Source organism: Octopus sinensis, linkage group LG10 (genome assembly GCF_006345805.1).
Source record: "Octopus sinensis linkage group LG10, ASM634580v1, whole genome shotgun sequence".
NCBI lineage: Eukaryota > Metazoa > Mollusca > Cephalopoda > Octopoda > Octopodidae > Octopus > Octopus sinensis.
In genome coordinates this window covers 71,922,315-71,937,419 of record NC_043006.1, presented here as the reverse complement: position 1 = coordinate 71,937,419, position 15,105 = coordinate 71,922,315, and the positions used below count along the sequence as shown (strand labels likewise).

At 39.7% G+C, this 15,105-nt stretch overlaps 1 protein-coding gene across 2 annotated transcripts in view; it reads left to right on the top strand.

The window, feature by feature from the left end:
- LOC115216406 (SWI/SNF-related matrix-associated actin-dependent regulator of chromatin subfamily A-like protein 1) overlaps positions 1 to 15,105 on the top strand; it is a 34,561-nt gene that overhangs the window by 6,571 nt on the left and 12,885 nt on the right. For both annotated transcript variants that reach the window (XM_029785714.2, XM_029785716.2), the window contains exons 4-8: positions 1,676 to 1,877; positions 5,340 to 5,490; positions 7,951 to 8,112; positions 12,044 to 12,109; positions 13,324 to 13,458. In XM_029785714.2, coding sequence (XP_029641574.1) covers positions 1,676 to 1,877; positions 5,340 to 5,490; positions 7,951 to 8,112; positions 12,044 to 12,109; positions 13,324 to 13,458 — 716 coding nt within the window. The remainder of the gene's footprint in view (positions 1 to 1,675; positions 1,878 to 5,339; positions 5,491 to 7,950; positions 8,113 to 12,043; positions 12,110 to 13,323; positions 13,459 to 15,105) is intronic.

Sequence of the window (15,105 nt, the reverse complement as noted above, 5' to 3'; positions counted from 1 at the left end):
GTCTGTTTCTACGGCTGGATGCCCTTCCTAACGCCAACCACTCCGTGAGTGTAGTGGGTGCTTTTTACATATATATATATATATATATATATATTATTCCTGAGCGTTCAATAATACTATATTTGTTCCATGTCCTCGCGTTGTTGTGTTTTTTTGTGCTTTCTTGTTTGGATTAACTATATATGTGCACACACACATATACATATATATCGTCATGGCATTCTGTCAGTTATGACAAGGGTTCCAGTTGATCCAATCAACAGAACACCCTGCTCATAAAGTTAACGTTTAAGTGGCTGAGCACTCCACAGACACATGTACCCTTAATGTAGTTCTCAGGGAGATTCAGCGTGACACAGAGAGTGACTAGGCTGGCCCTTTGAAATGCAAGTACAACAAAAACAGGAAGGAAGAAAGAGTGGGAGAAAGTTGTGGTGAAAGAGTACAGCAAGTTTTGCCCCCCCCCCCCTGCCGGAGCCTCATGAAACTTTAGGTGTTTATGCTCAATAAATGCTCATAACACCTGGTCTAGGAATCGAAACTGCGATCTCACAACTGTGAATTCACTGCTCTAACTACTGGACCATTGCGCCTCCACACACATACACACATATATATACATATATATAGGATCTTTTCCTTTTGAACGGCACATGTCAACACAATTTCTAGTTAACTAAACACTTTAAAACTTCGTATACTGGTAGAATGTGTCAAAATAAAACATTTTTTTCTCTTCGCTTTCTTGATAAAATTGTAATTTGTTTGTTTAACGTAGTTTAATTTTTCGAATTTTAACCAATGAATCGCCTCTAATTGAGCTAAAATCATTTGCTGCATCTAAAACTGAGACAACATCCTGTCACTAACCCTAAACCTCACCCTAACCCTAAATTTTTTTTGTTAAATTAATTTAATTGTTATGCGTATAAAAAAATGAAAGACTAAAACGAAAGCAATGGAAAATAATTTAAACAATTAACAAACAAAATAATTCTATAATTTTATACTCACGCTTTTTGTTTTAGCTTTTCGTTTTTTTACACGTGTAACAATTAAATTAATTTAACAATTAAGAAAAAAAAATTTAGGGTTAGGGTGAGGGTTAGGGTTAGTGACAAGATGTTGTCTCAGTTTTAGACACAGCAAATGATTTTAGCTCAATTAGAGGCGATTCATTGGTTAAAATTCGAAAAATTAAACTACGTTAAACAAATTACAATTTTATCAAGAAAGCGAAGAGAAAAAAATGTTTTATTTTGACACATTCTACCAGTATACGAAGTTTTAAAGTTAACTAGAAATTGTGTTGACATGTGCCGTTCAAAAGGAAAAGATCCTATATATATACAGTAATTCATCACCATATCACGGTTCACCTGTCACGGTTTATTATTTAAACTTACGCCGATTCCTCTGTGGTGTTGTTTTGCATTTATAATAAAATAAATATATACAGATTATAAAAATAATTTTAAAATATACAGTACAGTACTGTTTCTACTTTGCAGATTTTCACCTATCGCGGGGGTGGTGGTTTTGGAACATTACACCCGTAGTAGTTGAGGGATTACAGTTTATACTCTCTTGATTCCTAACCCTTGTCTTCTTTCCCGCATTTAAATTAAATTATTGTGGTGCTGATGATGATGTTAATGTGTTCTTTATATTACAGTGAAGCAAGCCAGAGTTTTAGAACCAGAAGTCAAAGTTGTACCACTGCCAAGTTTCATTGTTCAGATTTTTGCACACAAAATGAAAACGCAGCAGCAACCATCATCATCATCATCATCACCTACCAAATCAGCTATTGATTTGTCTATAATAGATAAATGCCTTCTGGAGAGTTTGATGCCATTCCAGTTGGAAGGGGTTAAGTGAGTATATTGCATTCTTAAACTCTCCTTTCCCCAAACATCATCATCATCATCAGTCAGCACAAACATTCTAGAGCAGAATAAAACATAATCAGTTGACCAACTGACATACTTTCTCTTATTAAAGCATTCTATATCCATTGTTGTACGGACATGTTCTTGTTCTGCCTTACAAATACACCGCTGTTAATACAGTACATGTATGCTTCATCATCATCATTTAACGTCTGCTTTCCATGCTAGCATGGGTTAGATGGTTTGACCGGAACTGGTAAGCTGGAGGCCTGCACCAGTCTGATCTGGTTTGGCTTCTATAGCTGGATGCCCTTCCTAACACCAGCTACTCTAAGAGTGTCATAGGTGCTTTTTATGTGCCACCGGCACGACACTGGCAACAGCCATGACTATGATTTCATAGGTGCCGTTTACATGACACTGACAATAGTCACGACTGCAATTTCACTTGGCTCGATGAGTCTTCTTAAGCACAGCATATCGCCAAAGTTCTTGATCATCTATCATCGCCTCTATAGGGCCCAACATTCAAGGATCATGCTACTGGCAATGACCATGATTACGAATTTATGGGTGCCATTCTCATGACACTGACAATGGTCATGACTACAATTTCACTTGACAAGTCTTCTCAAGCACAGCATATTGCCAAAGGTTTTGGTCACTGGTCATCACCTCCACTAGGCCCAACATTTGAAGATCATGCTTTACCACCACATCCCATATCTTCTTGGGTTTTTCTCCTTCTGCAGGTTCCCTCCATAGAGATTGGTGTACATGCATATAAATATGTATATATGTGTATGTGTGTGTATGTAGAAGTAGTTAATAGCTTCCACTACCTAGGCAACCTAGTCTGTGGTGGAGGTGGCTACTCTGAAAGTGTAGCAACTAGAGTAAGAATAGCCTGGGCAAAGTTCAGGGAGTTCCTACCTCTGCTGGCAACTAAGGGCCTCTCACTCAGGGCAAAAGGTAGACTGTATGATGCATGTGTGTGAACTGCCATGCTACACGGAAGTGAAACATGGGCCATGAATACTGAGGACATGCATAGGCCTGAAAGAAATGAAGCTAGTATGATCCACTGGATGTGTAATGTCAGTGTGCATACACAACAGTGTAAGTGGCCTGAGAGAAAAGTTGGGCATAAGAAGTGTCACATGTGGTGTGCAAGAGAGAGGCATCTGCGCTGGTATGGTCATGTGTTACATATGAATGAAGATAGCTGTGTGAGGAAGTGCCACTCCCTAACTGTTGAAGGAATCTGTAGAAGAGGTAGACCCAAGAAGACATCGGATGAGGTGGTGAAGCATAATCTTCAAACATTGGGCCTCACAGAGGCAATGACAGGAGACCGGGACCTTTGGAGATATGCTGTGATTGAGAAGACCCAGAAACTAAAGTGAGATTGCAGCCATGCATGTCCAGCCCTGTTAAGAATATTCCTGATGCATATGCTTGAGAAGACCTATTGAGTCAAGTAAAACCAATATCGTAGCTGTGGCCAGTGTCTCCTGACTGGCTCCTGTGCCAGTGGCACATAAAAAGCACTTACTGAATGTGGCCAATACCGGTACCCCCAGACTGGCTCCCGTGCTAGTGGCACATAAAAAGAACCATCTGAACATGGTCGAATGCAGGTCTACCTGACTGGCTTCCGTACCAGTGGCATGTAAAAAGCGCCAACCGAATGTGGCTGATGCCAGTATCCCCAGACTGGCTCCCGTACCGGTGGCACATAAAAAGCACCATCCAAACATGATTGATGCCAGACGTGCCTGACTGGATCCTGTGCCAGTGGTATGTAAAAAAAGCACCCAATACATTCGGAGTGGTTGGTGTCAGGAAGGGCATCTAGCTGTTGAAACATTGCCAGATCAGATTGAAGCCTGGTGCAGCAGCTGGCTCTCCAGACTTGAGTCAAACCATCCAACCCATGCCAGTATGGAAAACAGACATTAAATGATGATGATGATGTTTATGAATTTGTTTTGCAAGATTACTGATGTGAAAATGTGTGTTGAAACAGATATTTTTTTTTCTTGCCAAATAAACACATGCACTGTATCTTCATTCTTCACTTCATTTATTTATTGTTCTTATTTCATCTTATGTCCATTGTCTGGAAATTTTTCATCACTCATCTGTGACCTCTTTAGCAACTCTTCCAACCATGAGTTTCCTTCTGTTCTGTTGAGTCCATTCTGGATTGCATAAGAACAATAATAAATGAGTGAAGAACAAATATATAGTGCATGTTTATTTAGCAAGAAAGAAATGGCCATCCTGATATATATATATATATATACGCATATATACACACATGTATTTTCATTACCCCATGTCAGTCTGTCTTGTGGCTGCATGCCTTTTTTTTTTTTTTACATATTTATGTTTTATTTTGTCATGTTTGTTTTCGTCACTGTTCTGTACATTCATTAACTATTCCCAGTGGCTTTTTGCCCTTGCGCCACCAAAAGTGAACAATATTAATGTTAAAGGTCCAAAATTGTAATGTTCTTTTGGACATTGACTGATGAGAAATAAGCTACAAATTTTCTGTTTGTTATGTTTTTGTAATATATCCGTTTGTTGTGTCTTCATTAAATTATATATATATATGTATATATATAGGTGTGGAGTGGCTGTGTGGTAAGTAGCTTGCTAACCAACCACATGGTTCAGGGTTCATTCCTACTGCATGGCACCTTGGGCAAGTGTCTTCTACTATAGCCTAGGGCCAACCAAAGCCTTGTGAGTGGATTTGGTAGATGGAAACTGAAAGAATGCCATCATATATATATATATGTTTGTGTGTCCATGTTTGTCCCCTCCACCATCGCTTGACAGCCAATGCTGGTGTGTTTACGTCCCTCATAACTTAGTGGTTCGGCAAAAGAGCCTGATAGAATAAGTACTAGGCTTACAAAGAATAAGTCCTGGGGTCAATTTTTTGGCAAGCAAGCTACTTACCACAGCCATATATATATATATATATATATATTTCGCTGAGGCATTTCGAGACTAATAACCTTGTATAGAGCTGAATATACATTTGTTTCAGAATGAAGAGTTAGGTACAGAGTGGTAATAAGAAACTAACATGTCTAAGGAATAACTGTAATTCCTTTTTCCAAATACTGCACTTTATATTTGAGGCTCCAGTGAAGCTGTAGGACATTATTCAACTATAAGTCCACTTCATTTTATGGCAGAGACAGCTGTAAACTAATGAAGTTCATAAGATAATCATTTATCCCTTTGACTCTACCTAATATCAACTGTTGTCATTCTTTGTTCAGTATTTATTTTTCTGTGTGGGTATGGAATGAATAGTCTACCTGCTCTTCAGAACATAGTATTTTATATAGAATATCCATGATATTCACATGAAGTGTGATAAATTTCATCTCAATATTTATATCATATACATCAATCTTTTCACAGAATAAGTATTGAACGAAGAGGCAGGATTTTGTTGGCTGATGAAATGGGTCTTGGCAAAACACTTCAAGCCATTTCAGTTGCCTGTTATTACAGAAATGAGTGGCCCCTCCTGATTGTTGTTCCCTCTTCAGTACGATTTGACTGGGCTCAGGTATGTCTTATCTTCAAACAAAGTTTCTGGCTACAATTTTTTTCTATTTCAATTTTCATATTTTTAGATACATGCATATATATAATCTCATCTATTTTTCTATTTATCTTACCTATTTGTCTGTCATTCCATCCATCCATCTATCTATCTGTGCCATGTAAAAAGTATGCAGTACACTCTGTAAAGTGATTGGCATTAGGAAGGGCATCCAGCTGTAGAAATCATGCCAAAACAGGCAATAGAGCTTGGTGCAACTCCTGCCCTTGTTTACTCCTGTTAAACCATCCAACCCATGCCAGTATGGAAAAAGGATGTTAAATGGCGATGATATATATATATTTGGTTTTTTAAAAAAAAATTGGTTATATTATCTGATGTTTATTTTATAGTTTTATAGTATATTATATATGTGTTATAAATTGTTATTGTCAATTGTATTTTTCTATTTAATTTATTATATTTACTAAGCACATGCATATAAATTATAAATAATTTTATTATATACATATTTTAGATTATTAGAAATAATTCATCTAAATCTGCATGTGCTAAACTACTAAGCAAATTCATTACAAGCTTTGGGATATATTTTAGGTATGTGGTTAATTCAATTGTTGGCTTCACTTTGATTTTAGATTAGGTTCAAGTTGTCCCTGCATGTTTAGCATGCTTAGATGCATTTTGTCTGTCTTCACATTCTGAATTCAAATTCTGCTGAGGTTGACTTTGCCTTTCATCCTTTCAGGATGTTGTAGTGAAATGGTATCCCCTTTTCACATGGTAAAGTGGTATGAGGGTTAGGGTTAGAGTCAGGACTGTACATGGTGCTTGGAAAATGTGACTGTCCCCCAATACTACTGCAGCTTATTGTTTCATTCCATGATGGCATGAAGGCCAATATTCTCTTTGACAGTTTAATATCAGATAGCTTCAACATCAACAGCAGAGTAAAACAAGGTTGTGTCTTAGCACCAGTCCTTCTCAGCAGGAATAATGATGGACCACCTATCATCAGCATGTAAGGCCTTCGGTTTGGTCATCAGTGTAAAGAAGACAGTCATCCTCACTCAGGAGGGCACAGTGAAAGGCCATATCAAGCTTGAGACAGTGGACAGGTTCTGCTGTCTAGGGTCTACCATTTCCTCTACTACTTCACTTGATGATGAGATTAATTTCAGGATAGGGAAGGCAGCAACAAATTTTGAAAGACTGACAGAACAAGTATGGAAGAACAAGAGATTAGACATCAAGACAAAGATCAGGAGTTATGAAGCATGTGTTCTCAGCACACTCCTCTGTGGATCTGAAACATAGACCTTGTACAGCAGACAGGAAAGCTGCCTCTGCATTTTCTATCTCAGATGCCTCCGCAAGATCTTAGGCCTAACATGGTGCAACAAGGTCACCAATGTTAAGTGCTGGTGCAGGAGAAGACTAAGGTGGCTGGGGCATGTCAGGAGAATGGATGACCATCGCATCCTGAAGCAACTGCTCTATGGAGAACTGGCCCAGGGCAAGAGACCAAGAGGAAGACCAAAACTGAGGTATAGAACACTTGCAAAACTAGTTTGTCCAAGTGTGAGGTGGATGTCAGCACTTGGGAAGAGAGGGCTGAGGACAGAACAACATGGAAGACTGTAGTGAGGGAAGGAACTGCTTCGCTAGAGAATAGCTACAGAAACAAAAAAATTAAGAAGCGTCAGCGGCGAAAGGAAAACAACAGAAATGCAGAGTGCCGAGCCACCCTCTTGGCATGCAAGTACTGTGACAGAAGCTGCGCTTCAATCATAGGAAGAATCAGCCATGAAAGAAGCTGCAAGAAAGGGAGCCCCTAATATGTTCAATTAAGTGACCTCTAAGCTAAATTGACCGTCTGCATAGACGAAAAGGACCAATTATTATTATTTTATTTCTTAGAGCTCTTGGTCTTACTTGTTCTGGTTGATTCTGTGAGAGTGGACAGCAACTTGTTGTCAGAGATCTCACCGGATCTGTTTCCATAAATCATAAGCTTTGGTACCTGGTTGTTAACTCATGGAAGACACTCAACACCCAAGCACCAATCTCAAAATCCTAGCTGTCCTCAACAGAGCAGTTTTTTGGATTGGCTCTGCCCTCATGTCAATTCCAATTTCTCTCCTCATTGCCCACATTCTTGTAATTTCATCTTTTAGTAGTCTATATTTCTCCATCTTTTCCAGCTCTTTGTCATCTATACCCTATATCCCCAGGTGTGGCAATATCTATGATCTTGGTTTCCATTTTTCTTTTATCTATCACATTATTATTATTATTATTCAGTAGTCTTATTTTTATAACGTGCTTTCACTGCACTACCGAGCACAGCTCTGTGTGCCTTGGGTATGTGCTGTGGTTTGCTGTGATGCCCTTATGGTTACTATTATTATTATTATTATTGTTATTATTATTATTATTATTATCATCACCTCTTTTGTTCAGCAAATTCGACGCTGGGTACCCAGCTTGGATCCACAAGAGATAAATGTGGCCTTGAAAGGCAAAGATAGTGGTGTAAGTGGAATGGTTAATATTCTCAGCTATGATCTGATGTCAAAGAAATCAAATGAATTGTTAACCAAGAAGTTTAAAATTGTAATTATGGTAAGTAGGGTTCCATGTCAGTAATGTGTATGTGTGTGTCAGGGTATACATATATGCGTGTGTGTTGTCATCATCATCATCATCAGCTTCTAATGTCTGTTTTTCATATTGGCATTGGTTGTATGTAAATATATATTCACAGACACTGATAAGTGGAGGCACATGGCCTTGTGGTTAGAGCAGCAGACTCGAGGTCGAGGGATCGCGGGCTTGAATCTCAGATCGGGTGATGTGTGTGTTTATGAGTGAAATACCTAAGCTCCACATAGCTCCGGCAGAAGGTAATGGCAAACTTCTGCTGACTCTTTTGCCACAACTTTCTCTCACTCTTTCCTTCTGCATCTTGCAGCTCACCTGCGACAGACCGGCGTCCTGTCCAGGTGGGGAACCTATATGCCAAGGAAACCAGGAAACCGGCCCTTATGAACCAGGCATGGCCAAGAATGCCATGATATCACTGAACACTATATGAAAGAATAAGGCTCAGCTCTAATTGTGGAGGGAATGTGTGGATGGGGTAGACCCAAAAAGATGTTGAACGAAGTGGTGAAAAACGATCTTCAGGTGTTGGGCCTCACCCAGGGGATGATGGGCCAAGACTTTTGTCAGTTTGTTGTGCTTGAGAAGGTATGTCAAACTAAGTAAATACATGGTTGTCCTTGCATACAGGCATGTCCCTAGCATCTCTCTCCAGCTGAGTATACCTAATCATGTGCCAGTACTATGTAAAAAGCACCCGTGCCGGCACTGCATAAAAGTACCTGTACCAGTGCTGTGTAATAGAAACTGCTGTAAAACGGTTGGCATTGGGAAGGGCATTCAACTGTAGAAGCCATGCCAAAGCAGACATGGAAACTGGGCAGCTCTCCAATTGACCAGCTCCTCTCAAATTGTCCAACCCATGCCAGCATGAGAAACAGACGTTAAGTGATGAAGATGAAGGACATCTCCTTGCAAACAAAAAAACAACTCCTCGATTCATTGATATCTAGCAGAGCCACCTATGGAGGTGCGTGGCTTAGTGGTTAGGGTGTTAGACTCATGATCGTAAGATTGTGGTTTTGATTCCTGGATCAGATGATGTGCTGTGTTATTGAGCAATGAACTTCATTTCACATTGCTCAGATCTACTCAGCTTGCAAGAATGAGTAATCCTGTGACAGACTCGTGTCGCAACCAGGGAGGAATGCATGCACCAGAGAAACCAAGAAACTAGCCCTGTGCTCCTTATGGAGTAATGTGGACTATTCATAGCTACCTACGGAGCTGAATGCTGGATTATAAAGGAAATTGATAAAAGGAAATTTGAAGCATTTGAACAACAGCGGTGTTTTAGATGCGTTTTCAGAATAAGCTGGATAGATAAAGGAACTAATGATTGGGCCCTTTGCAAGATGAAGTGCCAGGAAAGACTCTTAACCCATATATACCCTTGGTTGCAATTTTGCAATGCAAAAACCTGCTCCTACTTGTTTGGACATGAACTCGCTGAGAAGCATCTGACTGAGCATATGAAATGTTTGGCAGATAGTCAACACCAGTAGCTAACAGTTGCATTCTGACCTTCTCTTCCAGATTGTGAAAGCTTACCATAACGTTTAATCTAAATACAGTGAAATTTTATAACTTCATTTTTTTATAGGCAAATATGGCTTAAATACCATCATGAAAAGAAAATGGAGCTTTTCTGGCCAAATACTTTGTAGATAGGTTCTTGATAATAATAATAATAATAATAATAATTGTGTACAGTGCTCAGGTGCACTACAACTCATCTAAAGTGTATATATAATCAGGTGTAGTTTCGGCGGATTTCGGAAAGCATGAGGGCCTTAAAGGATGCAGTGTCATGGCAGTCAACAACTGACGCAGGCAGTTTATTCCATGCTTCAGCAACTCTGAGCGTGAAAAAATGTTTCCGAAAGTCATGGGAGCTGTGTTGTTTTCTGACTTTGTAGGCATGTCCACGTGTGTTAGACACATGGAGATCAAAAAGGTGTTCAGTGTTGTTGTTGGTGAGGTGGTTGATAACTTTGTGGGTGTTTACCAAGTCCGTCGCCAAACGCCGGAGCTTCAGTGAATCCATGCCCAGGGAAACAAGGCGCTCAGAATATGGTAGGTGTCTGATGGAGGGTATGCGTTTGGTTGCACGTCTCTGGACAGATTCCAGGAGGTCAATGTTCTGTGCAAGATAGGGGTTCCAAACTGATGATGCGAATTCCAAGTGTGGTCGTACCATAGCTGTATACAGTTTTAAATAGATGGCTAAACAGGTATGCTATACTGCTAAAGAACAAGAGGAAGACCAAAATCCAGATTTAGCAATAACATCAAAGAAGCTAGTGGCAGAAGTTTTGCATGACTGTACAGGTTGGCACAGGAGAAACATGGGTGGAGGGCTTTGGCAGCTTGATTATTTGAGCTTTCTGTGTAGAAAAAGAGACAAAAAAACAGACACAGATATGCAGGTGCACACATGCATTCTCTTTTTCTGGCTCTCTCCCTCTGCCCTCTCACTCACGCATTTACACATATATACGCAAATACCTCTTAACTATGCATGCATACATATATGAATGTATGTGTGCTTGCTTCTTAATTTGTTTAGTGTGATGGGGAAGAGTATTATTTATGATGGGAGCAAGAGCACAGATATTTTGATCAGTTGTCATTTCACTTGTAGCCTCTGTTTGACCAATGTTTTCTGAGTTTGAATTTGGTTGCTGAAAACTGTGTAGAAGCTTGTGTGTGTAATTGTATGTATATCATCTCCTTACTTTCTGATCTATCTACAGGTTTTTGATACTGTTGCTCTCCACACCTTTTGTACTGCTGCTTGTCAGCTCCATTCTGAGCCACTTCTATCTCTCTCACCTTCCTCCTCCCTCATACTAATATTTACCTCTGACTACACAACCACCCTTGTATATCATTCATTATGTTCACCACTATTCCCAATTCTAACCATCTGTAATTCTCCTCTCATACTTTAATGATACTACTAATCTTCTCCTTCTTCCCCACCCCCATTTATCTGTCTGTATTCTCTCTTATACTCATCTTCTACCTTAAGAGTGGTTCGACACCTTGGCACCACCATCATTGTCATCTTTCTGGCTACTTCTACTCACCGTTACGGGGTAGCTTTGTTTCCACTATAGCAAGACATCTTAAGGCGGCGAGCTGGCAGAAACGTTAGCATGCCAGGCGAAATGCTTAGCAGTATTTCGTCTGCCATTACATTCTGAGTTCAAATTCCGCCGAGGTTGACTTTGCCTTTAATCCTTTCGGAGTTGATAAATTAAGTACCAGTTTCGCACTGGGGTCGATGTAATCGACTTAATGTCTTTGTTTGTCCCCTCTATGTTTAGCCCCTTGTGGGCAATAAAGAAATAAGACATCTGTGCTTGTCTCTCTCTATCATACTTTAACCTTTCAACACCTGGCATAAAGCTGCCTCCCCTTCTTTCAAATACGGTCCCACTCATTTGAAGGGGGCTTTTTCTTTTCTTTGTCTTGCAAGTTACTTGGTGACATCAGTGGTGCCAGTAGCATGAAAGTAGCACCCAGTGCACTCTGTAAAATGGTTGGCATTAGGAAGGGCATCCAGCCATAGAAACTTTGCCAAAACTGGCATTGGAATTCAACACAATCATGCACCTCATCAGATTCAAACCATGAAATCCATGCCAGCACAGAAAACAGATGTATGATGATGACGATGACAATGGCAGTGGTAGCAAGGAGGAAGAGAATAATGATTGATATCTCCGTCTTATATATATATATATATATATATTTTATGATGCCTGTGTGTGAACAGCCATGCTACACCTTAGTGTTTGTTCCTTTTGTATTTTTATCAACATTCTCTGACATTTGGTATCATCTTTTCTTTGTGTATTTTCCTTTTTTTGTTTTTCCTTGAAAGGATGAATCCCACTTCCTGAAGAATTTCAAGAGTGCCAGAACAAAAGCAGCACTTCCAATACTCCAGGTTAGTGTATTATTTCATTAATATTTAGCACAGTAATTGTCATAGATAACCCACACATTTTATGGCTGGATGCCTTTCCTGATGCCAACCCTTTAGTTGTCTTTCACAAAACACACACACAAATACACATACACACTTACACACCTTGTCCCCTAGCATGAAGCTGATACCCGCCTCTCCCAGGGTTCATAGTCCTGCAAGCTGTATAGTGACCTCAATAGTGCAGCTGGCACAAAAAAAAGCCCTCAGTACATGCTGTACGCTGGTGTTAGGAAGAGCATCAAGCTGTAAAAACCATACCAAAGCAGATAATGGAGCACGGTGCCATCCTTGGACCCCCTCAGATCCTGTTAAACTGTCCAACCCATGGCAGCATGGACATTAAATGATTACGGTGATGATGAAATTTGCTCTTTCATTTTTATGTCCACGTTTTCATGCTGACTTAAAGAATACTTATAGGGAATATTTTATAGATGGCAAGGTGGCAAGCTGGTAGAAACTTTAGCATGCTGGGCGAAATTTTAGTAGTATTTCATCTGTCTTTACGTTCTGAATTCAAATTCCGCCAAGGTCGATAAATTAAATACCAGTTGTGTACTGGGACCAATCTAATTGACTGCCCCCCTCCCCCCCAAAAAAATTTCAGGCCTTGTGCCTAGGGTAGAAAAGAATATTTTATAGATGACAAGGTGGCAAGCTGGCAGAAACGTTAGCACACCGGGCGAAATGCTTAGCGGTATTTTGTCTGTCTTTACATTCTGAGTTCAAATTCTGCCAATGTCAGTGTCAATAAATTAAGTACCAGTTGTCTACTGGGTTCAATCTAATTGACTGGCCCCCTCCCTCCAAATTTCAGGCCTTGTACCTAGAGTAGAAAAGAAAATTTTATAGATAGCAGTTAGTTGGCAGAATTTATTAGCACATCAGGCAAAATACTTAGCAGCATTGTGTCCATCCTTGCATTCTGAGTTCAAATTCCGCTGTGGTCAACTTTGCCTTTCTTCCTTATGGGGTCAATGAAATAAGTACCAATTAAGCATTGGGTTTAATGTAATTGACTTACTCCTTCCCTGAATTTGTTGGCCTTGTACCAAAATTTGCAATCAATATTTTATAGTAGGATGCTTTCCTTGTTGCCAGTCCTTACTTGTTTTTCAAGAAAGGGATTTTTTTTATTCCACTGTCAAATAGCCATGTATTTACATTTTCAGAATGCTACCCGTGTGATCCTTTTGACCGGGACACCTGCTTTGTCTCGTCCATCAGAGCTTTTCACCCAAATTGTTGGGGTACTTCAACCTATTAATTTCACTGAATATGGTTTGCGTTACTGTGATGGCAAAAAGGTAAGGAGCACAAGGTATTTTTAGGATGTGTGAGAGTGAAACCCTTCGGTGAGATTGGTAACTTTCAGAGACTGAATTACAATGATGCTCTGTGAAGATGTAATGCAGTGCCCACAGATCAGCACCATTCTTCTTGTTTGACTTGTCAGGTGGAGAAGGGATGGGATAGTGGAATATCCAGATGAAATTAGTGTGGTTAATGTTCAGTTTGAATTGTTAGTATGTGTGTATGTATTGTATACACGAATATGTACGTTTGTGTTGAATATGTGTATGTGTGTGAATCTGTAAAAGTGTGTGCAAGTTTGAAAATGAGTATGTAGTTGTGTGTTTGCATGCATGTTAATGTGTATCCATGTGTGATTGTATTTGAAAGTGTGTATAAGACAGAATGAGATTTAAGAGAGATTTGACCAATATTTGTAGTAGGCCATGTGGCTTTGTAGAGACTTCTCTTGAGCTTGTATGAGTGTTAGTTTTTTTAATATTATTCACACTGATACTATATATACACTGTAGACAACACCATATTGATTTTGTGTACACTCTGTAAACCAGTCATAGACAATGTGCAGCCTGTAGGACTTCCTGAATGGTACACCTAACAAAAAATTACTTTCAATCTTTTTAGTAGTCTACCTGTTGATGAATTGTGTCTCATGCAGCTCGCTTCTTGTAAAAGGCTGCTGAAACCTACTGTAAACATTATTACATTGATATTGTATTTCCACTATAAATACCATATGGCTGTTGTATACACAATGTAGACAATACCATCTTTATACTATATACACCCTGTAGTCAATTCTATACTGATATTGTACCCAGTATATATAATACCTCAATGATATTGTATACCCATTGTAGACAATACAGCACAAATATTGTGCACATTATACATAATATTAACGTATTCTACACATTCTTTTCTACTCTAGGCACAAAGCCTGAAATTTTGGGGGAGGGGGCCAGTCGATTAGATCAACCCCAGTATGAACATGGTACTTAATTTATTGACCCCGAAAGGATGTCAACCTCGGTGGAATTTGAACTCAGAACGTAAAGACAAACGAAATACTGCTAAGCATTTTGCCCAGCGTGCTAATGTTTCTGCTGGCTCGCTGCCTTGTTATTCTACACATTACCCTATAGAAAGTATCTTATACACACTGTACACAACATCACACTGATATTCTACACACTATAGACAATAGTTAGTCCACATTACTCTGTAAGGAGCATAGGGTCAGTTTCTTGGTTTCTCTGTTGCATGTATTCTTCTTGGGACAGGACGTTGGTCCATTGCAGTATCACTCACTTTTGCCAGCTGAGCGGACTGGAGCAACATGAAATGAAGTGTTTTGTTCAAGAACACAACTTATCGCCTGGGCCAGGAATCGAAATCACAATCTTACAATCAGGAGTCCAACACCCTGACCACTAAGCCATGCACCTACATCATCATCATCATTTAACGTCCGTTGTCCATGCTGGCACAGGTTGGACAGTTTGACCAGGGCTGGCAAGCTGGAAAGCTGCACCAGACTCCAATCCGATTTGGCATGGTTTCTGTGGCTGAATGCCCTTCCTAATGCCAACCACTCCAAGAGTGTAATTGGTGCTTTTACGTGCCACTGGCATGGGTGC